The sequence below is a fragment of the Bombyx mandarina genome, chromosome 24 (genome assembly GCF_030267445.1).
Source record: "Bombyx mandarina strain Sakado chromosome 24, ASM3026744v2".
NCBI classification, from domain to species: domain Eukaryota; kingdom Metazoa; phylum Arthropoda; class Insecta; order Lepidoptera; family Bombycidae; genus Bombyx; species Bombyx mandarina.
The window spans coordinates 1768242-1794259 of NC_143230.1; the positions used below are offsets into that span (position 1 = coordinate 1768242).

A 26018-nucleotide genomic window follows, 5' to 3' on the forward strand; every position below is an offset into this window, starting at 1 on the left:
AAACCGAAACACACACAAGACAGCTTATAATCAGTAATTACGCCAATTAATTTTTTTTGCTGATTGGTTTTTATTAGACGGTGCTATACCTTCATCATTGAGAGAACTTTAGTCTCTATACTCGACAGTAGTACACCGGGTGTGACTTAGGCCACTACCACTTCGCAATGGTACCAGACAGTACCAGATAATGGCGATACGTCCCTTTGGTTAGGTTAAAACCTATCAGATTATACCAGATTATATCAGATTATATGTCGGAGACGATCATTAATTTGGTAGCTAAACGAAACGCAGCACTATTCCCGAGAGATAGCAGCACGATTGCGGTATCGTCGGAACTCTGCTAACTTCGTGCTACGACAGAGCCTAGCCGATGGAGGCGCGTAGACGTCATCACACTTACCAACCAGCCTTCTTGAAGAGCGGTGCCTCCGTCCTAAGAACTGTCATTCGTTTTCGTTCGCTAACGTCAAGAGGAGATTTCTAAATTGTTCTAAGACAACAAACGTGATTGGTGTACTCAATGTTTCTCTTAGCTCGATCACCCTATTCGCCCTTACGATGTCTGACGATGGTGATAATAATTATGGCTTCTCCGACATATATACGAAGATTGGCACTGGTGCGTGCAGTGAATTAGCACCTTCAAGTTGTCAACTGTTGCTGCGAAATGGTAAATCTATGCAATTTGGATCCGCATTTATAATAAAATCACGAATCGAAATCATTCTGGGTCAGATGGGTATTAGAGAATCATCCATCAGTCATTTCTTTTGGACTATGGTAGCTACCGCTATAGACGCGAGGACTTTATGGTCGGTATTGAGTTTTGCTTAATTTTCGATTTTAGTTTTATCCTATGATTTCAGAGTTCTCTTTGCGAGTGCTATTAATCGAATAGGTTGACAGAATTTTCGTACAACATACTACATAGTATTATTATAATATTTTAGTTCCTCGATTTTGGTTTTGTTTGTCTCATTGTTATTACGAGTTTGTCTTGTTTTTTGCGTAGTATAGTAGAATACGGTTTAGATAACGATTGAGATATCAATTTGTTTATGTAAATCTTTGTATATTATATGTCTGTAACTCCCTGTGAGTATTATATGAGACGCTCCCTGGCTAGGTGATGCGATGACCTCCGAACGGTGGCCGGTAAGAGTTGGATGACGAGGGTCTAAGACCGGGCTCAGTGGTGTGCATTGGGAGAGGTTTATGTCCAGCAGTGGACGACTGTGGACTGATGATGGTGATGTTTGTAGCTATATACTAGCTGGTTATCGCGGCTTCGTCCACGTGTTCAAGCGTGAACGTTAGCTCTAGCACTAGGAGCAAGTTCAGGGACCCCGGTAATCGTACTCGCCGAACTCGGCAGAGTTCGACGTGCAACCTAACCCATGCATCAGCCCGCTGAGTTTCTCATCGGATCATCTCAGCGGGTCGCGATTTCGATCCGGTAGTAGATTCATTCGCAAAGCAGCTGCTCTCGAGTTGGTAGGTCTCTTTTGGAGGCGCTCATGCAGCCCTTAGCTAATCCCACCCCTCCTGGCTGAGCCTTTGCTCGCCCACCTGTCCTGGTGAAATTGGAAAGGCCTCAGGGCCACGAGTGATTCTTCAATCATAAAAAGTACAGACTTCAGCTCTTTCGAGTGCTAACAAAATAAATTATAAGGTTAATCTCTATTTGTATTTGTACTAGACCTTCAAGAGGGAAATAAATGAATTATTATTATATTATTATTATTATATTTATTGAAATTAATTTATACCTCAAGACTGCCCGTCTGTGACTTACGTTTATATAGATGAACATTTTTGGTTTGCGTGAAATATCAAAGCTATTTATATCTTTGACTGCGACATTCTCTTAATAGTGAGATAATTTATGAAGGCTCTAGATGAACTCCGGACATAATATCGTTGATGTTTTTGTTTAAACTAAATTTAAACTAATTTTAAACTAAATATGTTTTGTGAGTTTTTTCTTTAGAAACGATAAAGTCCTTTATCGTTTTTTTTCCTACCTAAACTGATGGGCTAGAGAGACCATGTCAGCGTAACCTTAACTAGTAGGTGAGCTCACGGGGCTCAAGCCTGACGATATTGCTAACAGGAACCCTAGCAAGAGTCGTGTTTCGCGGAATCTACCACCGGATCGGAAACGCGACCCACTGAGAAGATCCGACGAGAAACTCAGTGTCTGTAAGTTAATTTACTCGCCGAGCCCTTCATCGCAAGCGACGGGTTCGACGAGAACGATGACCGGTGCTTGGGGTACCTTAAAGCACAGTTAGTGGATCGGGAGGATCCGAAATAACATGACTTTATCGTAATACTATGAGTCCTCTATGGATTTTTTCAAAATAGTCCCTTATCTAGGACGGTTTTCTGACATCAATGGGTCAAGAGACCTTAGCACGAAGACTGCTGGACCATTGTTGAGGGACTTTCAGCTAAGCGTATAAGAGTTTTTTCGAGGCAAGAATTCTTTACAGTTACAGATCTGATATTTTTTTATTTATTGCTTAGGTTGGTGGACGAGCTCACAGCCCATCTGGTGTTAAGTGGTTACTGGAGCCGATAAACGTCTACAACGTATATGCCGCCGTCCACCTTGAGATATAATTTCTAAGGTCTATAGTATAGTTACAACGGTTGCCCCGTCCTTCAAACGGAAACGCATTACTGCTTCACGGCAGATATAGGCAGGGCGGTGGTACCTACCCGTGCGGACTCACAAGAGGTTCTACCACCAGTAGTAGGCCTCAGAAAGAACCATTATTGAATAACCATAATTAAACAGTCGCGTATGAGGGGCTTCCTAAACAACATAACGCATTCAATGTGTTAAAAGATTGTTTCATTTTCTAAATACGCTCGCATTCCTCCTTCTCGCGTCAGTAATCCTCAATGTTGAGGGTCGTGGCCTCATGAGGCTTTCTTGGGAAAATACACATGATGGGGTCCCGCGTGCTTCCACGGCAGTCCTTTTGGAACAGAGTTTTAGTTCTTCGAGGCCGCTGAAGCCTTATTTGGGTCCGACTAATTAACCGCCGCCTGACATTCGGCGTTGACTGTTTTACGGTGGAAAGTTTGAAATACAACACAACACTATTCTTTTCTCTTAGGGGCTTGAGACCGGTATTGCGAGAGTCAAAGCGATAGATGAATTAACACAAGTTTTGAGACTTCAGTCGGTGAGGTGACGGGCGATGCTCTTCCGCCGTGCGCGCTTCATAGATAGGTACATGTGAGACGTAGGCAGTGGCTCGACTGTGCTCGATCCACTGAGTTTCTCGCCGTATCTTCTCAGTGGGCCGCGATTCCAATACGGCTCGTGGACGTGAAAAATAACCATTTGTTTTAATATTAACAAAATTGCTATTTGTTTTGATAAGGCGTCCATTGTAATTGTCTATCTACTATTAGATTAGATATTAGTCGTCGTGGCTTCAAGAAGTCGTCGTGGCCCAAAGGATAAAACGTCCGGTGCATTCGTATGTAGCGATGCATCGGTGTTCCAATTTTTCCAATGAAATACGTACTTAACAAATGTTCACGATTGACTTCCACGGTTAAGGAATAACATCTATCTATATATATATATAAAAATGAAACCCGTTTTCCGTTGTCACGACATAACAAGAAAACGGCTTGACCGATTTGGCTAATTTTGGTCTTGAATTATTTGTGGAAGTCCAGAGAAGGTTTAAAAGGTATAAAAATATGAATATTCTCGGAATTAAAAAAATATAACAATTTTGTTTTCCCTTTGACGTGTCCCCCGTCGGACGGATTCCTTTTGTTTGTTTTAAGTTTATTCTATATAAAAGTTTAGGTCTTTTATTTATCGATTGAGGCACTACGAAGTCTGCCGGGTCAGCTAGTCGTGTAATAAAAATCAAACCCGCAAAATTATAAATTGCGTAATTATTGGTGGTAGGACCGCTTGTGAGTCCGCCCGGGTAGGTACCACCACCCCGCCTATTTTTGCCGTGAAGCAGTAATGCGTTTCGTTTTGAAGGGCGGGGCAGCCGTTGTAACTATACTTGAGACCTTAGAACTGATATCTTTCGGTAGGCAGCGGCTTGGCTCTGCCCGTGGCATTGCTGAAGTCCATGGGCGACGGTAACCGTGTCTAATTGTTAGTTAGACAATCAAAAAGTAAACATTGTTTAATAGTACAGGATTTAGGTAATGGGATCATCTCAATAAGATTAATAAGTATTCCGTTTTTTTTTTCTATCTAAGCTGATAGCTTTGAGAGTAGTTGACAGGCTATGTCAGCGTAATCCTAACGTGTAAGTCAGCTAGGGGCTCAAACCAGGAGGCGTTGCTAGAACTGGCCCCAGTAAGAGCCGTGCTTCGCAGAATCTACCACAGGATTGAGAACGCGACCCACTGAAAAGATTCGGTGAGAAACTCAGTGGGCTATATGCCGTAATAAAAAAATCCGTGATTTTATTTTCCGGGAGCACGAATAAATATTTAAATATGTGCATCCTTGAAGAAATCGGAAACGGAAGAAAGAGATAGGCGATAAGTCCGGTAGAGATGGGAACACAGTTTTGTTTATAATACCGGTAGACTTTGCATACGATAATGTAAATCGCTTTTATGTTCCATGGTTTTGGATTATGCAAATAAGTCTGTGACGTCACACGTCTGAAGGTCGATACCGACCAGCCACCTAAAAAAAATATTTATTCGACTAAATCAATACGCGGTCAGTGGTGTAGAAAACGAAAACTCAATGTTCAACTTAAAATAATAAACTTTATTTACGTATCAAAAAATATTTTTTTTTGTTTCAAAACATATCAAAAAATCGATAAAAAACATTACATTATACAATTAAGGCAACGTATGTTTTATTAAACGTGTATATATATAAATTTTTTATTTGAAACATTTATTTTATTAAAATATTTTTAAAAATTTTCGTTATAAAAATAATAATAATAATAATAATAATGATGATAATAAAAAAATGTCAAACATCAGCCATTGAATGCTTGAGATTTTTTTTTTAAAAGAATGTAGAATTCAAATCAAAATATCTCGATTTGCTTCTGAATTACGTAGGTGACAGTTTAAAAAAATATAAGAAGATGAAAAATAAAGTGATTTTGGGCAATTGGAAACCACCTTAATTTCCATGTAAATGGAATGTTGTAAATAAACAAACATTATGACATTTCATTTTGATAAACAATAAGAAGATCGCTACTACTAAATAAAATTAATTGGAAATTGAACAACATTAAGTGATAACGTAAAATAATTAACTAAAATTCAATAAAAATTATTATTGTCACATAAAGAACTGTACACACAACAATAAAAGTTACGATAACAGAAAGCTTAATGAAGTAAACGAACGGCGAGCTTAGAAATGAGACGCTAGAGCTTTTAAGACAGCGCTAAATTAACACGAACAACAACTTTAAAATGGAATATAACGAAAATATTCTTAACGGTTGACGTGTCACGGCTAAGTGGAGTAAAACATTTTTTTAATTTTTTTAAAGTTTTCATTTTTTTTTAAATCAACTGTTTTCTTTTGTTTTTTTTTGAACTGATGTTAAGGGGCAATAATGCAAAACATCAGTTCACTTTAAGGCATGAGTCAGTTACAGTATATTTTAAATCCGAACACAGAATAGCCTTAGGTTTCAATCTAAGCTGTGGATATATTTCATTGATTCTACAATACTGTATTTAGGCGAACAAGTTGTCTGTGTATTGACGTGACGCACGTGACGTCATAACTCGCCGAGCAATATCAACGGATCTTACTGTGTTTTTAATCTTTGCTCATTTTTGTCCACCGTCTTCCCATTTAGCCGTGTGACGTCATTACAGAGGAGACCTCGAACATAGTGCAGCCTTTTCCAAAGTATGCGATAATGCCCCTTTGTGGGTGCTGCAGGGCTAAAGAGGGCGGTAAGAGACCCAGAAAACAAATGGGGGCGTTGTGTAGAGACTTGGGAGGTGATTTGTAATTTCATCTAAGAGGAATCCTAGACACCGAATGAGCTTTCGCTGTAGTGATTTTTAAGTAAGTGAAAAAATGGGGGCGCTAAAAAAGAATTTATTCTCAAAGTGCGTAGTAAGCAAAATAAGTTTGGCAGCCCCTGACATAGTGTATTGACCGTCGGGGATAACGAAAAGAGAATACATCGACCTAAACGATTGCGAAAGACTGTTTAAATATACGATAATCGCGTTCATGAAATCGATGGGACGCCGGGAATGTTAACGAAATCTCCGGGATCTTCGCAACACTAAACTCTGGTTATACGAGAAACAAAATAACAAATATTACAGTAGATAGGATTGTCCTTTGTGAGCTTAATAAATCTAGTTATCAACTCACGAGTAATACTTTTTTAGTTCGAAGCCGCCTTAACATTTTATGTAGGTGATAGGATTGTGAATGAAATTTCTTGTCGATGAACGGAAGACAAAATTAAAATTAAAACAATCGAAAATTACATTAAAAGCTATCTTAGCATAAATAATAACACATTCCGCTTAATGACTGACGCTCGTAACGAATTAATTCTCGTGTCTGTTTGATTTAAATTAATATTAGAGAGAGATGCACTGCTAAAATAAGAAAGAGAGGGTTAAATGGAAAAAGAAAGAAACAAATATACAAAAAAGGGTTAATGCCGATGTGTTATACTTGTTTCTAATAGAACGCAATATCAGGATATCTTAGTTCTGAAGCAACCCGAAAAATGTATCGGGCACTTTTCAATTCGCGGCAATTAACCTCTTTGAAAATCTAATCAAATAGGACTAAAATCATGGGAATAACGTTACGAGCGCCCGTCCAACGTCAAAAGCTGTCCTCACTTAGAGTGGACGAGGTTGAGGAACTCCTCCCGGGTCTTCGGGTCGTCGCGGAAGACGCCCAGCATCGTCGACGTTACCGTCTTACTGTTGATCTTCTGGACTCCTCGCATCACCATGCACATGTGACTGGAATGTAGACGTGAATCGGTTAATACAGTCTCAAGAGCATTGTCACTCTTAAGACTGGAGTCAGGTGGGATGGCGGTACTGATCCGCGCAGGCTAATCATTTTTTTATTGCCTTTTGTGGGTAGTCGTGAATACGGCCATTTGGTGAGTGGTTAACGTCGACAATGGACGTCATAAATGCCAGAGGTAGAGCTAAGCCGCTACCTACCATTGAGTACTCTCCACAAGCCTTGTTTGAGGGAACGCTGTGGAGGGGAGTTCATTTCAAAGCCGGATGGTACGTGGCTGAATCTTGAAATAGGAGATGTTACACTTTCCTACTCTTTCTCTCTTATAGCAAATATGTTCGGCGTAAGACACAGGAAATACGGTAGAGCATAATATACATCATATTGTCAAATGCCTACTTTTCTTTCGCCGCGTTGAAAAAACTTAACTCGCAACAGATTCGTTACGGCTAAAGAGAAAAGATATAATTTAGGAAAAGCGAGAGTGAGAAAATAGACAGAGCGTCTCGCGAACCACTCGACCGCGCGGAGAGAGGGAAAGGACAAAACGAGCTAGTTTTTTTTCTTCCCTGATCTGGTAGCCTTGAGAGGCTATGGCAGCGTAACCGAGCGAGTAGATGAGCTCTCGGGACTCTAACCTGAGGGCGTTGCTAACACTAGCCCTAGCAAGAGCAGTGCTTCGCTGAATCTGCCACCGGATTGGAAACGCGACCCACTGAGAAGATCCGATGAGAAACTCAGTGGACTGTGTCTTTGGGCTAGTTTACTCGCCGATATCTTCGACGCAAGCGACGGCTTCGACGAGAACCGTGACTGGTGATTGAGGTAAATCTAAAAGCACCGTTAATGGGTCGGGAGGATCCGTAATGACGTGTTTTGGGCGACGTAGACTATTTACCATTCGGCCTATAGGATTGGGTATGTAATTTCCAGCGGCCACGACAAAAGGGCTCTCATGCCGTGCCGCCTTCTCAATGTTTTTTACACTTGTGTAGCGAGCTAGATCGATAAGAATTCAGAAAATCCGATTTAAAATACTTACACTCCTTCAATGACAACTGCCACGCCGGCCGGGCGTACTGCCTGTGTTACCGCGATGGCTATCTGCTTCGTCAGACGTTCTTGTACTTGGAGACGGCGGGAAAATATCTCCACGATCCTGTAAATAAGTTAAAAGGCGATATAGCGAATAGCCGAAACAGCAAATAAGCGTAAATCTATACTAATATATAAATCTACAGTGTTTTTACGGATGTTCCGTTATAACTACTGAACCGTGCATCCGATTGACTTGAAACTTGGTATCCATGTAGAAAATACATGTACTTAATGGATAGGCTAATATTTATTGAGTGTTGGGACTCCCTACACCAGTTGCGGGGGCGTTAATGATGAGAATCTTTGTGTGGGTGAGAAATAAAATGTTAATTTTAAATGCCCAGCGAAGCGGACGGGTACAGCTAGTAAGTAAATAATTCTGTAACCATGTTCAATTCAAATTTATCATTAACTAGCGGCCCGCTCCGGCTCCGCTCGGGTCTTTAACAAAATTTTCAACGATATTTGACGTTGTTTTATTTTTTTAAATAAAAGAACACTTATTGCGCCGTAACTATAATAGTTAGACATATGCTGTCGTGACACTGTTTGTAAATAATAATGTGTTCTACAAAATCGTATTACATTATTTTATTCTATCGTCTATAGTTTTCGGGGGGCACGCGGCGTAAAGAATATTTTTGGTTTTTTTTCACACCTTGGGTTACATTATTGGAGTTTTGATAAGAATCCCTAATATTTTTTCAAAAAACATTATAGCCTATGTCACTCGGCAATAGTGTAGCTTCCAAACAGTGAAAGAATCGAAGAGATCTTCAAGCATCAATTCAATCATCAATCATCTTAAGCAATAAAAAAAAAAAAGATGAAAACTGTTGCATGAAAGAGATCACTTTTAGCGATAACATAGCCATTACAAATTACATCCGCGTGTAGACTTTTGTTTCAATTTTTTTTTGGTAGTCAAGGGGCTCTTCCAACTTCACGCGGTATGTGAGCTCACGGGCTCAACCTGACAGAATTGCTAACACTAGCCCTAGCAAGGGCAGAGCTTTGCTGAGTCTACTACCGGCTTGGAATCGCGACCCACTGAGAAGATCCGGTGAGAAGCTCAGTGGATTGTGTATATGGGCTATTTCTCACGTCGAACCCTTCGTCGGAGTCAACTAGAGACCGTTTTAATGTTAATTATGTTTTGGTCTGTAATAAACTGTACCTTCTCTCTCTCTCTCTCTCTACTACAAAGAATGTGTAATAAAGAGTGTATAATTATATATGGTATATTTGCACAAGTTTCCCGTTCTTTCACGTGCTAATATTATTTCAGTTGTGTTTATTTTTATGAAAAATTACGACGTTAAAAATAACATAAAAAAAAACGTGACCGTGAAATTTCGTTAATTTAAATAATTTTGCCAGAATTCGAATATAAATGGTTTTGTATGTAGAATTATCGATTTCAACAATATCTTGTTTGATAGAGTTGAAGTTGTAAAACAATTTTGATTTCTTTTTTTTTTTTGATAGATTGGTTTGATGTTTTCTTAGCTCACGGCCCACCTGGTGTTAAATTATGACGAGCGATTATTATTATTAAATTATTAAGGGCTCGACGAGCGAATTAACCCATAGACAGTCTACTGAGTTTCTCGCCGGATCTTCTCTGTGGGTCGCGTTTCCGATCCGGTGGTACATTCTGCGAAGCACTGCTCTTGCTAGAGCCAGTGTTAGCAACACTCCGGTTTGAGCCCCGTGAGCTCACCTACACGTTAGGGTGAAGCTGAAATAGCCTCTTAAGGCTATCAGCATAGGTGGGGAAAAAAAGATTACCCAATTAATTCATACAGATTCGTCGTTCGATTATAATAAATATCATGAATTCAAACAAACGAATGAATAAAGAGATCCGTGTCTGTTTTGCACAAGTGTTTTCGATGCGAATTCAATGTTTATACACTTCAATACGATTGGGTTTATTACGATATTATAAATGTAAACCTACTCAACACGTTTGCACGCGTTGTGTTTGCACATGTTGAGTTCGTACGCGTTGTGTTTGCACGTGTTGTTTTAGAACGCGTTGTGCCGGTCATCGTTCTCGAGGGCTCGGCGAGTAAATTAACCCACAGCCCACTGAGTTTCTCACCGGATCTTCTCAGTGGGTCGCGTTTCCGATCCGACTCTTGCTAGGGTTCGTGTTAGCAGCGTCGTCAGGTTTGAGCCCCGTGAGCTCAACTACTAGTTAAGGTTACGCTGAAATAGCCTCTCAATGCTATCAGCTTATGGTAGGGAAAAAAACACGTTGTGTTTTCACGCATTGCGTGTATCGCGTCTTGGTCAGAGATCCAGCCGCTTGACTAAGATGGCTTGACTGGGACGGACGTATAAAGATTTCCAAATGCTCAACACGCTTTTATTAGCTTGATATGTATGTTTGTTTGTGTGTAACATAATCTTTGAATGTCATTAACACCGATTTAAAGACGTCCGATCCACTTGAAGATTTCCACACGCATCAAGGACCGATGATGATACAATAATTTTGTGACTTCGTTCTAACGTACCGATAAGTATTTATATCATTATATGATTATTATTAACTTAATATTGATCGTCTAAGGCCGTGGATACTATTCATTTAGTGATTCTAGTTTGCATAGTAATGCATTGTTTTGAGTGCGCATTCGTTATGTAACGAGCGTACGGCTCATCCGATGAGAAATCGTCGCCTCTGACCTTAGCATTAGTAATGGCAGCCGCTATTTTTTACATTAAGGTTTCGTCTTAAGCACAGATAAATCTGTGGTCTTAAGATGAGTGTGGTCCCGTGATGTCTACGGGTTCTCCTTCCATTTAATATCGGAGTAACCATGAGTTTGTTGACCCGGCTGTTACAATGTTTTATATTGACTGCCGTGTAGGTCATTGATGCCCTACGCGGCGCACTGAAGTAATTATGTGGATTTCTGTTACTAACGCGCCTGTATTGCCTATCTTTGCCTTTTTTTTGTTTGTTAATGTATGTTTTACTTTTTTAGGTATCTTAGAAACATATTCCTTTTCCAGTATCTTCGGATTCGTCTTTCCCGGAGTCTACTAGATATTCCATATTTTGAAGTCGTAGTGGCCTAAAGGATAAGACTTCCGGTGCATTCGTGTGTAGCGATGCAACGGTGTTCGAATCCCGCAGGCGGCTACCAATTTTTCTAATGAAATACGTACTTAACAAATGCTCACGATTGACTTCCATGGTGAAGGAAGAAACATCGTGTAATAAAAATCAAACTCGCAAAAATATAATTTGCGTAATCACTGGTGGTAGGAACCTCTTGTGAGTCCGCACGGGTAGGTACCACCTGCTTGTTTCTGCCGTGAAGCAGTAATGCGTTTCGATTTGAAGGGCGGGGCAGCCGTTGTAACTATACTTGAGACCTCAGACCACTTAACACCAGTTGGGCTGTGAGCTCGTCCACCCATCTAAGCAATAAAAAAAAAACAGCGGTTACATATAAAGCAGTTCTCACCTGGCCAGTTTGCTGAGACCCAAAATTTTTCCTTGTGGCAGGTACCCAATGGAGACCTTTCCGTAAAATGGCACCAGATGATGCTCGCACATTGAAAACATCTCGATATCCTTAACGACCACCATCTCGTCCGTGTCTTCATCGAAGATGGCGTTGTTCAGAACCTCTGCAATACGAGCACTAGTATCAGAACTTTAATCCAAATAAAAAAACTCCTGCAAAACAGTTCTAAGCCAGAGATTGTTAATTATTGCAGGTGATTTTGGACTCATCAAGCTCCGGATACCGGGACGTCGATTATGACGAAGAGTTCAACGAGCGAACCAGCCCATAGACATAACCCACTGAGTTACTCGCCGAATCTTCGCAGTGGGTCGCAATTCCGATCCGGTGGTAGATTCAGCCAAGCACTGCTCTTGTTAGGGCTAGTGTTAGCAATTCTCTGGAATGAGCCCGTGAGCTCACCTATTAGTCCGTGAGTAGCTGGAATAGCCCCTAATGCTAAAAGCGATGAGTTAGGAAAAAGCAAAAATGATTATAGTTTTTTAGGGTTAACGACAGAATGGTCGTATTCACCACAAGTTAAATACTGCACAGTTTCCACGTACCTTCCAAGCTTTGGTCGTATCCTTTCGTGAAGAAGAGCATAGCTTTGGCGGCACGTTCGGGCGTCTTCAAGAGCCCTGCCCTTTCAGGGTCCTCCCCCAGGCCTGCAGGTTAAATAAATTGTTACTGTTATTACCAGAAGTTGAACTTTACTAACGTGTAATAATGTTTTTCGGCCTCGGCAATTCGTAGACACAAAAGTCCTTGCAGGGTTTAATCTTGCGTTTTTTATTGTCATTATAAAATATTCCTCATTTGGAACACAGTTTACGTGGTCACGGATACCATACTGGTAGACAGAGAGGGCTTTACCTATGGTGCAGGGTGGGGACGAAGCAGTATTGGGGGACTCTGACCTTGGTACTTTCCATTAACCCCCTAAATTTGTATCTATTACATTTTGACAGTGCCCTTGCTGGTGGAAACTAGGGTAATGATTGTATATGGGTGCCACATGGATTAGAGAAGCCTTTGCAGATATAAGTGACGGTACATAAGTGCTAAGTTAAGAGAGTGTCCTTTTTTTTGTGTCAGTTATATTAGAATGGTAATAGGGTACATATCTCCGATGCGTTGGACTGTACGTTTTGTTGCCAATGTGTTATAGGTAGGCAGTATTCGTATTATTTATCATAGAGGTCGTGACCAATCATGCTACAAAGTTTCGAAATTACAACACTGATTTCCTTGACGGAGGCAATTCTAGCAAAAATTATAGTTCATTTGTAAGTTACAATGAATATCCGCTGTCTATGCTGTTCTAAATTAAGCTTTAACGGCTTTGAGTTTACGGGTCACTATACAAAAACGTATGAGTTGGTACTAGGCTAACCATATCGATATATCGATGGAAGAAAGCGGAATTGTCGTAACTTGAAAAACCCAATTTCACACTAGATTCATTTAACTAGCATAACAAAAATTCAAAACTAATTTTATATATAGAGATAGAAAGTTGAGAATTGGTATGTATTTATAATAATGTAAATAGATAGACTGTAGATTACATATTATACAAATATGAGTTTTGAATTTTTGAAATGAGGATAATATGAGGTTTGTGGCTCTGGTGTAAAGTTGGATTTTTCAAGTTAAGAACATTTCGATTTCTACTGCGATTCTAATCGGCCTATTCTGACTAAATTTATTGTTGGTTATGCCTTGCAGTTAGGGCACACAATCCTATACGATCAAAATAAGTAAATTTTGTCCATCATTCTGCTAAAACAATTTTGTTCGTCTTAAAGTCATCAAGCCTGACCTAAAGTTGTCAGTGCAGACAAATGACCTCTAGGTCACGAATGCTAATATAAATCATTATCGACTAATACTTGGAGCAAGGCTAACGGGTGCTCAATGTAATGTCGCAAGCGACTTTCATATCGGCTTTCAAGAGCAACTGGTAATTCTAGTGAACCAGCTAACAAAATAACATGAATTGTCGTATCGACACGCACGATTTTTTACAAGCTTTTATCAGCTTGGTATGTTTGTTTGTTCGTATGTAACGTAATATATTTGATTGTAATTTTGATCGACTTCAAGAAGTCTGATTGATTTGGAAATTTGGCACACCGATAATGTCAATATCCCGACCAGTAATACCAGGATGACTAAGAAAGATGAGGTTAATTGTTGGCTTGGTTTGCTATGCTTTGTAGCGGTAGCTATTATACAAAAACATTTTGATAGATGCCTGAAGATGGATTTACAAATCCATCTTGAAAATATCGCTAGTAAGATTAGCAAGAAGCTGTGAATAATAACATTAGAAACGTCATTCAACTGAACAATGTCACCCGCACGGTGGAAGATCTTCCCTTGTCGTCTCACCCAAACTGGTGACTCCGATATGAACAAGCCTTGAATGGAAGCGGCCATAGCACAGGATCATACGACGCAATCACAATCCGGCTTTAGAATGAGCTCTCCTCCACGGTGTTTCCCAAGCGCTATGACATGTCCTTCTTCAAACGAGGCTTGTGGAGAGTACTTAACGATAGGCAGCGAATTAGCTCTAGCCCTGGCATTGTTGAAGTCCATGGACGACGGTAACCACTCACCATTACAAGGGCAATAAAAAAAGGAGCAGCTGTGTATGTAAGTGAGCTAATTATTCTTGAATTTGGTAGACCTTCTAGCGACCGGGTCATAGTTTGGGCACTTGCGAACTTTAATTACGTTTTCATTGATTCTTTCTGTGTGTTCAGGTGGAGGTTTAGGCGGCATCTGTGACATGATATATTGCGTACAGTTCTGAATCAGACGGAATATCCACATTATTTAAAATTTTATATCTATTTAATATCCATCCAATATTTTACCGGTGGTAGGACCTCTTTGAGTCCGCGCGGGTAGGTACCACCGCCCTGCCTATTTCTGCCGTGAAGCAGTAATGCGTTTCGGTCTAAAGGTTAGGGCAGCCGTTGTAACTATACTGAGATCTTAGAACTTATATCTCAAGGTGGGTGGCGCATTTACGTTGTAGATGTCTATGGGCTCCAGTAACCACTTAACACCAGGTGGGCTGTGAGCTCGTCCACCCATCTAAACAATAAAAAAAAATTCGTTATAATTAAAATGTAAAACATACCGGTGAGTAGAAGCCTGTATGAGTTAGCCATGTCCGGTAACAACGCCTCCCTGGTGGGCGGTCTGTGGTCCAATTCCAGGTCATGGTGGAAGGTGCAGTTCTCGTGACCTGCGGACAAAATGAACCAATTCCTTAATTATATTTTATTTAATTATATTTATTAATTATATTTTTATATAATTATTTAAGGAGATATCCTATATAGTGAATATGTCACTCCGTTGTGCAACAAAAGATAGTAACAAAAGATTATATAAAAAAATAAATGAAACTGTTATCGTCTCTGAAGGCCCACCAACACTATTTTATAAAGTGACTTAGCCATTTCGGATTCCGAAAAGGCTAATCCGCAATTTACACCTCCAACTTGTCGAAAATCTGTATATTTTGCAAAGAATTGTTGTCTCAAATCATCATTCCGCGCACAATCCATCATAATGTGAAAAGCGTCTTCCACTACATCACAAACTGAACACTTGGGATCAGGAGTCTCCCTCATTAAATGAGTAAATTTATTGAGTGGGATGTGCCTGGAACGACGATGGCGACAGGTCTCTGCAACAGCATGCGATCGTAGAATGCCCCTTCAGCTCAAGGGTAAAATTTACAAAACGATCATTAGACCTGTCGTGCTGTATGGATCTGAGTGTTGGGCGACGAAAGTTAAGCATGAAAGAGGAGTGCATGCAGCAGAGATGCGAATGTTGAGATGGATGTGTGGAGTGACAAGAATGGATAAGATAAAGAATGAGTATATCAGAGGAAGTTTGAAAGTGGCCCCGGTAAACAACAAATTAAGGAGCAGACGGTTAGCGTGGTATGGACATGTGATGCGTAGAGAGAAGATGCATGTGACTAGGAGATGTATGGAAATGGTAGTGCAAGGTAGAGGGGGAAGAGGTCGACCGAAGAAGACATGGATGGAGTGTGTGAATGACGATATGAGAGAGAGAGGAGTGAGTGTTGAGATGACGGCTGATAGAAGAGAATGGAAGAGAAAAATTTGCTGTGCCGACCCCACATAGTGGGATAAGGTGGAGAAAAAGAGTGCCTGGAACGAAGTCTGAAAGCAGTCATTAATTCAATAATAGAACTACCCTAGTTCTATTATTCCTTAATTATAGTTCTGGAGGTTGATTGAGATCTGGAAGACGAAGAAGTATTTGTCATATTGATACAGTAAAGACTAATTAACAGGGTTGTTGGTCGGCAGTGTTATTAACAACGTCGATGTAATAGTATGATGATAATAGACTGCTATGGACCGTGAACACACTTTATTAGGCCATTAAGTTTCTCGCCGGATCTTCTCAGTGGGTCGCGATTCTAATCCGGCGGTAGATTCTGCGAAGCACTGCTCTTGTTAGGGCTAGTGTTAGCAAATTCTCTCAGATTGAGTCCGTGAACTTATCAACCCGTCCGCGTGTAGCTAGAATAACCCCTTAAGCTACCATTGAATAGGTTTACTGGTAGTAGGACCTCTTGTAAGTCCGCGCGGGTAGGTACCACCACCCTGCCTATTTCTGCCGTGAAGCAGTAATGCGTTTCGGTTTGAAGGGTGGGGCAGCCGTTGCAACTACACTGAGACCTTAGATCTCAACATGGGTGGCGCATTTACGTTGTAGATGTCTATGGGCTCCAGTAACCACTTAACACCAGGAAAGCTGTGAGCTCGTCCAGCCATCTAAGCAATACAAAAAAAGGTAGAAAAAAACACATCACGACGTATGAATTTAAAAAAAACTTGAAATTGTACTACGGTCCGTCTTGAATCTCCAAGCTCCGATTCATAATGAATACGTCCATTATGTGTTAATGACTGCTTTATCGACTAAGTAATTATCGTAATTCATTTTCAAGTTATACGATTTAATGTAATAGGTTTCGTAGCCGCAAAACTCGACCTATTTGGAGTCGTGATATGACGTCACGATTGAACAATTCATCAGAACAGCAGAATCATACTGTCTTGATAGATATTGGGAGAGATAATAAAAATTTTTAAATATTAATACTTGAAACAAAACTTTGTACCCCTTTTTAGGAAAATTGCGCGGATGGAGGAGTATGAACGTTTCGACTTTTCTAGTTTATTTGGAGAAGAAATGCAGAAAGATATATTTTATTCTTTAATTCTTTTAAATACATTAAATATTTGTAATATAGTATTTGATACACACACGAATATATATTCTTTTGTTTATTGTTAAAGTCTGTGGTCAAATTCAGTATTGTTTGTCTTCAATATTCTTTGTCTACAGTGTAGTCTTGGCGAAATCTGTTACTTTAAAGGTCTATGATAGTCATTCACAATAGACCCTTAATATTGTTCAAACTAATAAGATTAATTATAGTCGAATTTCGACTACCACTAGTTGTAATAACGTCGATATGATGTCATTAGAGATTATTTCTACACGTCATGATAAGTATTATAAAATGATGATTTATAATTATTTGCGCAATAGCAGGCCCTAAGTGGGTAATAGCTGTATTGTTTAGTAACCGGTTATCTCAGTTGTAAATCGCAATATGAACACTCAAAGTTTTCTTGATGTAAGAGCAAATGGGCTGATCGCAAAATTCTTATTGTTTAATCTAGAAGGATTCTTCCGTTGTGATTATTGATAACGTCTTCATGATTTTAAGCTGTCTCATCCCGTTTAAGGCCACTAAAAGACAAGACACGAATAAAACCAAATACGACAGCTATAAGACATTTGTCATGATGAATAGGATATTTTGTTCTGTGGTAAATTTAAGTACCAATGGCTCTGCAAATCGCCCGGTAGTTTAATGAGATAGTGATACTAGCAACTCTTTATCCTATTTAATCTTTATCTACTCTACTCCATCGGGGGAAAACAAGGCTATTTCTGAATTACAAATACCAATGCGGGCGAAACCGCGAGACGCGACCAGTTTAGTATGCTCAAACGAAACACGAATTACATATTGACAATGAACTTGAGGCGTTAATACGACGCAATTAGAACCTTGCTCCAGTTTTAAAGTTTCTGTGGCCTGTGAGCATGTTCACAGCCGCACGCGAACATCTGTGAATGACGCAATGTCCTTGTGAGATTGCGATTTACAATGTTTTGTTTTGGCTATTAAAGTCTGTCTGTGTACATATTATTTAAGAACATATCCGTTTTATTGGAATATCTTTGGTGTCATTCAAGGTAGGTTTTGAGAAATTATTTTTTTAAGCGCCTCAAACGTGCGCGGTTAGTTGATACTATATTGATACTATAGGAATAGCTACAGTCTATGGTTTTTTTTTTATTGCTTGGTTGGGTGGACGATCTCACAGCCCACATGGTGTTAAGTGGTTACTGGAGCCCATAGACATCTACAACGTAAATGCCGTCACACACCTTGAGATATAAGTTCTAAGGTCTCAGTATAGTTACAACGGCCTTATTGCCTGTTTATACCAGTTGAAAAGGTAAATCCATACGTAAAACCATTCTCGGCATGTAGATGATTTTGAAGTCCATAAAGATTGACTTTAAATTGCTGGATGATATTCCACTTATCCAATCCTACGATTTTCCTTATCCAATTTTCCTTCTTCTAACGAGGCTTATGGAGACCAGTCAAAGGTATGAAGCAACTTCGCTGTGCCCTTGGCCCTGTGCCCATTGTCTATGACTATGATAAACAGTAACCATTCTCGATCAGATGAGGCGTAGCGCGTCTGCTTATAAGGGCAATAAAAAAAAAATCTAATTTGTATCCTGCATAGATGTGTAAAAAAATACTGTTTGTGAAGATTTGAACACCGGCATAGACGCATCGGAGTACACCGGGCGTCTTATCTTATAGGCCACGACGACTTCAAACTAGTATTGAATTTTATTATAATTTCAGTACGAAAACTATTTTATCAGCTCACAAAGCCGTGCTTTGTCAGGCTAAGTTGACATCAAAGGACCCGGCTGAGCTTTGCGAGAGGCAATTTGTACCCCCTCCCCCTGAAAACCTACCCTTATCTCGGTGGGTGAGTGCAGGCTTAATTTATTTAAGTTATAAGATACAGTTTAAAAATGGATTACTTCTTAGCGACTCATGTTACTATATCATGGGTTCCGTGAGGGATCTTTACTTTGTCAAATGTAACACAGGTGAAAATTATTGTTTCGAGTCACGGAGTGAGGACGTTTTGGTATGCCCTTGCTGATGTCCATGAACCAGTCACTAATTTTTTTTATTTTTTTTATTGCATAGATGGGCGGACGAGGTCACAGCACACCTGGTGTTAAGTGGTTACTGGAGCCCATAGACATCTACAAAGTTAATGCATTATATGCAATAAAATATAAAAAAATATGAGGTCAGCTGTAAGGTCCAATAAAAACGAAATCAAAGTATCTGATTGATAAAAAAACATTCGATGCTTGTTTTAAAATAAAATTAACAATCACTCGTTAATGTGGGAGAATACTTTCTGTTTTTTTTTTTGTTTTCTTTTTCGTGTTAAGAACAGTTTGAAAACTTTTATAAGTTGTTTTAATGTCTGGTTAAAGTCTAGCGGGTGTTTAGAGGACAATGCGGACCGTTAACACCATAATGTAGTTGCGTTCATCTTAATACATGTCTAATTCTAATGACCATTGTCGTAGCGTGTAAGCAACAGTGTGCTTAGTGCGAGTTACTTAACGGTCTCGATAACGTAAAAGTTAACTCTATTTTGTATGCAGTTGGAACAGCGCTCCTAGCGGCAAACGTAGGCAATCGATCCCATTCCATACAAATATCAGTTAACTTTTACGCTATCGAGAATGTCAAAAAACTCGCACAAAGCGCACACAGGACCGCGTTACCGATATCAGAGGTTTGATTCTTGGTTATGCTCGAAATAGAAAGATCGAATCGGTAAAAGAGATTTTACAACAATTTTTTTTCGTAGGACGTGATCTTCTGAGGGTCCTTCGTAATGGCTGTTTCGTTAAGATTTTAGGCCAGCTCGTCGTCTTGTTCAGACGGATTAGCAAGTAGGAGTAAAATAGGTTTTATAAGTTTTGTTATTATGTCTAGGGCACACGTTAAGCTGTAGATAAAACTAGAAGATTCATTGAGGCCGTCCGCGCAAAAGTGGTCTAAGCTTATCATAGTTAGTATGGAGATAATGAGGTTTGAATTTACCTTCACAAAACATCCTAGGCAAAAAAATACGCACTAAAATTATGTTTATAAAGGCATCTATTATCTATGGATGAAACTAGGGATAGCATTGCATCAAAATGTATTATGTTTTAAATAGATTGCAATACATAAGCACGAATATGAATTGTGGGTTAGGTCACTTTTGCGCTGACTGCCTCAATTCTTTTGAATACAAACCAGGCGTGGTCGAAGTCCTCGGCGTCATTGGCGTTCCGGGCACTTCAAGTTCACTTTCCGCATCGGCCAAATTAAAGCTCTTCAGGGCTTCTGGAGCTTTTTTGTATTTACCAACGAACGAGCCCTTCTGAGGAGCGTCACCGTTCTCTTTCTCCTCGGATATCGAATTACGTATGGATCGCGAACTGACGCGACGTATCAGCGAAGATGGCGGCACTGCCGCTTCCGAGTTCAAATCTTTTCCGTTAACGGCGGCCATGTTTATATCATTCAAATCTGGAATTAATTTTTTTTGGAATTTTGTTTTTTTTTTTTTTTGTAATATTTTATTTTTAAGATTTACAAAGACGTATTGCTTGTACGAAGTGTGAATGCGGACTGATCGTTCGGACGGACAATTTTTAGTGTTAATTGACCTATTGATGAGGTTATCAAGCGCACAAAGTAGCTTATAGTTTTATGTAACGTTATATATTTCAAGAATCGATAACCTATCGAGATAATTTTTTAATTAAACCGCTCGACGTGTTGTCACTCGCAATTTTTATTGCTGAATTGATATAAACGAATTAATTGTTTAATAATTTAATTTAAATGCATTTTTTTATATATATATCACATATATATGAGTCGACTATTATCAAAGGCGGCAATCTGACTTTTGGACAATGATTGGTAAATCAGAAAAACGAATTATTGACTTTGTATTCCATTGGCAGTCACAAAACTCTTCGGAACGACATCTTAGATAAATAAGAGGTTAACTATTAACCTTTATTTAATGCAGGTTTTGAACCGTATTCTTTGAAGGAGACGATTATATTCAAATAAATCTGTATTGACATATCAATAAAAATTTTTCGTCCAAATGCACAGATTGCCACCTCTGATAATAGACGACTCATATGCATCTCAAGCTTCTTGGAATAGAAAGACATACCAGTTGTCTGTAAGTTGAAGTATTTAGAATTTAAATCTTTATTATGTTCGGTTTTTTCCTCAAATCATTATGTAAATTGTTGATAAGTGGTACCTCAGTGACAGTGCTTATAGTAGAATTTATTAATCGATTCTCTATTAATAAACTCGACACGTGTCCGACGTCTTTAAATCTAGAACGATCTAGAATTAGACATTAGCTCTCTAAAAATTCCGCTAAAGCTTTATAGTTTTATAGGATGGATTTTCGTTTGAAATTGAACCAATGCTAGCTGGTGGTGGTAAGTGATGAGCGTGAGCGTTCTCGTTTGAAGGATGGGACGGTGAGGCTTCGAGCTTATGAGTCCAAACCCTCTAGGAGCTCTGAGCTAATCGATATACAGTAGTAAGAAAGGCGTGATTAATGGTGGTAGGACCTCTGAGTCCGCACGGGTAGGTACCACCGTCCCGCCTATTTCTGCCGTGAAGCAGTAATGCGTTTCGGTTTAAAGGGTGGGGCAGCCGTTGTGACTATACTGAGACCTTAGAACTATATATATCAAGGTGTGAGGCGCATTTACGTTGTAGATGTCTATGGGCTCCAGTAACCACTTAACACCAGGTGGGCTGTGAGCTCGTCCACACATCTAAGGAATAATAAAAAAAAAGATGTCTATGGGCTCCAGTAATTACTTAACACAAGGTGGGCTATGAGCTCTTCCATCTATCGAAGCAATAAATAAAAAGAGTAGCTAAGCGGCTGTCGTAGTCCATGGACATCATAACATGAATGAATATGGCCAGGAATAGGTTGGTTGGTGCTGCCTTCTCTGAACCAGCGACTCACAAAAAGCGCAAAGCTTACAAGGAGCTTATTAAATTTTGCGAAAGTCAATATTGAACTTGCACAAACTGCTTTAAGTAAACGTGTTGTTGTAATGCAAGATATATGCTATCTGATAATATGTTAACTAGCTTAGCTATGTGTCAGCTATAACGATAATATATAACGCTATTGTGCTTAAGATATAAATTATATTAAACTAATTTTGTTTTTATATTTCTGGAAAGGGATTTTTATTTATTTTTCAAGTCTTTTTACGGACTTTTTCCTTAGCTAAGATTTTCTTATAAATGTTTTGAATGCTTAGAAACGCTTACGAGATGAGATCAAACAGACCGAAACTCCCGAAAGCTAAATAAATATCTTACTAAGTTCTTGATTACGACTGGGAATCGATATTTTATTATCTATAAAAAAAATCTCTCAAAATTTTTTTTCCTATCTCTTTTAGTAACCTCGAGGGGTTACTCTGGATTCGTCAAGCTTGTAGGTGTGCTCACGGGGTTCAAACCTGATGACGTTGCTAACATGAACCCTAGCAAGAGCTGTGCTTCGCAGAATTTACCACCGGATCGGAAACGCGACCCACTGAGTAGATCCGGCGAGAAACTCAGTGGGCTGTTGTCTGTGTGTGTCAATTAAATCATAGACTGCGACAACACCCTAATATTGAATTTTTTTTGTTTGTTATATTTCGGAAATACGGTCAAACACCAAACCGGTTACACTGACGACAGTACTAATGGCATTCCGTGAATATGCGGTTTACATTTCACTCCGGTACTTCAGTTGTGCCTGACAATGACGATGTCAATAACCGAGGGCTCATCACGTCCGTATCTCTGCAGCGCTTGTGCATCCATCAAAGCAAACGAGGAGGCCTAAGCGAAATTAGTGTGGAATGAGGGTATGTGGTATGTTGTTTGAGAGAAAATTTTTTTTTTGCTTAGATAGGTGGACGAGCTCACAGCCCACCTGGTGTTAAGTGGTTACCGGAGCCCATAGACATCTACAACGTAAATGAGCCACCCACCTTGAGATATAAGTTCTAAGGTCTCAGTATAATTACAACGGCTGCTTCAAACCAAAATGCATTTTACAGCTTCACGGCGGAAATAGGCAAGGTGGTGGTGCCTACCCGTGCGGAATCACAAGAGGTCCTACCAGTAATTATGAAAATTATAATTTTGCGAGTTTGATTAGGAATGAAATTCGTAGATAAACTATACGAAATATACTAAAATACTAACGAAATATAACGCCGTGGTTCTAAATGAAATGACTGTAATTTATTTATTTAATTTCTTGAATACGTTACAAATAATTATCATTTGCGTTTTCGATGTTAAACATCTATAGCCGCACGTAAAACCGATTTCTGGCGTGGCGACGCATGCCGTGGCAACGCGTCGCCACGCTGTATGATGGTATGGTATATCTATATGCAGTAATGTGTAAGGTGTGGCGACGCGTCGCCATGCGCAATCGACTGTGCGATTCTCTCCCACTCGATCCGGCGTTAAGCCATCTCTCTCGCTACACTGAGCTCGGATACCTATAGTGTATACTCCGTAGTGTATACAGTGTTGTTTACTACAGTACACATAACCTGTGTTTTACTTGAAAACAAATTATTTTTTCGTAACATTTTATTTTATCATTATGACATATTTAGTTCCTATCACAATCTGTTCTTTTCTGCATATTACTTTTACAAAATAATGTCGATGTTTCACATCTGCCAGGCGTCCCGTGACGGTTCACATTTTTTTTATATTAATAATCAAAGCGCCGATATGCATTACAGTTACAAGCGGACACATTAATTGCAATGTTAATTTATTTTAAGTTAATTAATAAATTTCATTCCGAAATTAAGTAATACAGGTAATACTTGACCCAACTTCCAAACGGAAAGCTCGAATAGAAAGGACTTCGATGCAGAACTCAGTCAAAGCTCGAGCTAATAAATTCAGTTATTTCATTGGCGGAGTTTCGCTTTTGACGTCAAAGCTTAAATTTAAGCATTCGGGACCTAAAAAGCTTAATTTTGAACTGCATCGTACGCCCTGGTCTAATTATAACTGTATCAAAGACAATGGATACTATATTTATGATGCCAGGGTTACAGCCAAGTTGCTGCCTAGTGAATAGTAAAGATGGCTAATACTAAGAATTTATCGCCGGCTCTTCTCAGTAGGTCACAATTTCGATCTGATGGCGGTTCAGTGAAGCACTGCCCTTGCTAGGGTTGCATTAGCATCCAGTGAAGCTAGCATAGCCCCTAGAGGTTATTAGGAGCAGGTAGGTAAAAAACACCACGTGTAGCACTCGGGGACTGCCGCGGTGAAGCTATTGCATAGCATTTTTTATCAACTTATGCAATTATAATTAGACAATAATAATTTAATATTAAAACAATAATAAAATAAGACCACGCTATATTTATAAACATTAATAAAAGCAGAACATTAATTGTCCCCTTCACACTCATAAGCTAGACCGCGCGAGAGAGAGATGGGCATACTTTTCATGATGCGCATGCAGTGCAATATCACACCGCGCGCTTATTCACAAACACTACACAAGCGCAACGCGTGAATGTGTTGAACGTGAGCTACATGGTAGGCGGAATGGGAGTGTTAGGTTTTATTTTCGTTACGGAATTTCTTGATTCGGTCGCCGCGCTCAAAGTCCGCGACAAAAGCTATGCAATAGCTTAAAAAAAACTAGGAACCTAATGAATTTTAAATTTTCATTCCAAACATTCCACGATGCGATCGTGTATTTTATCGAATTACGCAAACCGAACTAAATCACGTTTACTTAGGAACGTGTACTGATTGTAAATAATAACGATTATAGTACATTCGTCCTATAAATAAATACAATAGTGATATTACGCAATATTCCGGTTACGTTTTTAAGAATAATTAAAACTTTCGCCCGTTGTTGTACTGAAAGCGAAGTGGTTTGTGTTGTAGGCATGTTTGAGTTTTTTTTATTGCCCTTTTAGTTACCGTCGCCCATGGACTTCAGCAATGCCAGAAGCAGAGCCAAGCCGCTGCCCACTGGTATAGTAATATTAAGTAATAGAAGTAATTTATTGAGCCATCGTTCGCAGATGAAACAACTAAGAGAACTGTTTATGCTTCCTCGCGATGCGGCGTTATTAGATCCCTTATTTGTCTACACATCGGTGCCTACTGTCCACACATTACCAGAATGTGGTTGGACATATTGACATTTGAAGCCGAAATGTAATTTTTTTTATAGAACGATTTACTCCTGTTAATTACTCTAAATTATAAAATTTGTGGATATTATTTTCATCACACAATGTTATTATTACTTAATGTCGGATCTTGGATGCACTTTATGACTACAACCAGGGTCTTATGTTTTAGGCCACGGAATCACTAAGATCGGTATGGCACCAGTCAGTTTGATGGACGATACGACTACAGCAAGATAAAAAAGAAACTGCTTCAAGTCAAAATTCTTTTAAAACATTTTTAGGATTTTACAAAAATGTCACTTTCTTCAACATTTCCGTAACCAGTTTCCGTGTCTAAATATTCGGAACGATCTGCTTTCGTTAATTTAAGACACATACAGAATATAGTATGTGTGTCGTAATGACGAAACTTTTTGAATGTCTTCAATACCCGAACAAGCTAGTGGAAACTTGGATACCCGAGATCATAGCAACAAAAAAAATCGATTTTTTTTATTCGATTTTTTTTTACCCCTATTTATGCTGATACCCTTGAGAGGCTATATCAGCTTCGCCCTAACATGTAGGTGAGCTCACGGGGCTCAAACCGGAGTGTTGCTAACACTGGCCCTAGCAAGAGCAGTGCTTCGCAGAATCTACCAGCGGATCGGAAACACGACTCACTGAGAAGATCCGGCGAAGAACTTAGTGGGCTGTGTCTATGGGTTAATTCGCTCGTAGGGCCCTTCGTCGCAAGCGACGGGTTCGACCGCCGGTCCCCAGACCGACATGTGAGGGGGACCCGAAACACTTAGAGGGCCAGGGTTTGGGCGAGATCCGTCTCCCTGGCCCCCGCTAGACGGCGGCGGGATTGTGCGTCTTTCACGCGCCCTGCCGCCTTC

General features: G+C 39.6%; 1 protein-coding gene across 5 annotated transcripts in view; it reads right to left on the reverse strand.

Moving 5' to 3' along the window:
* Nucleotides 1-4762: 4762 nt before the first annotated feature.
* Nucleotides 4763-26018, reverse strand: part of Pu (GTP cyclohydrolase punch) — a 50817-nt gene continuing 29561 nt past the window's right edge. For 2 of the 5 annotated variants that reach the window (XM_028181495.2, XM_089737986.1), the window contains 6 exons: nucleotides 20138-20413; nucleotides 14789-14896; nucleotides 12198-12299; nucleotides 11590-11755; nucleotides 8049-8165; nucleotides 4763-6996 (listed from right to left, as the gene is read on the reverse strand). In XM_028181495.2, coding sequence (XP_028037296.1) covers nucleotides 6867-6996; nucleotides 8049-8165; nucleotides 11590-11755; nucleotides 12198-12299; nucleotides 14789-14896; nucleotides 20138-20396 — 882 coding nt within the window. In that variant the 5' untranslated portion in view covers nucleotides 20397-20413 and the 3' untranslated portion in view covers nucleotides 4763-6866. Of the gene's footprint in view, nucleotides 6997-8044; nucleotides 8166-11589; nucleotides 11756-12197; nucleotides 12300-14788; nucleotides 14897-20137; nucleotides 20414-26018 lie in introns of those variants that run through there. The other 3 variants (XM_028181502.2, XM_089737988.1, XM_089737985.1) reach the window with 2 other exon arrangements.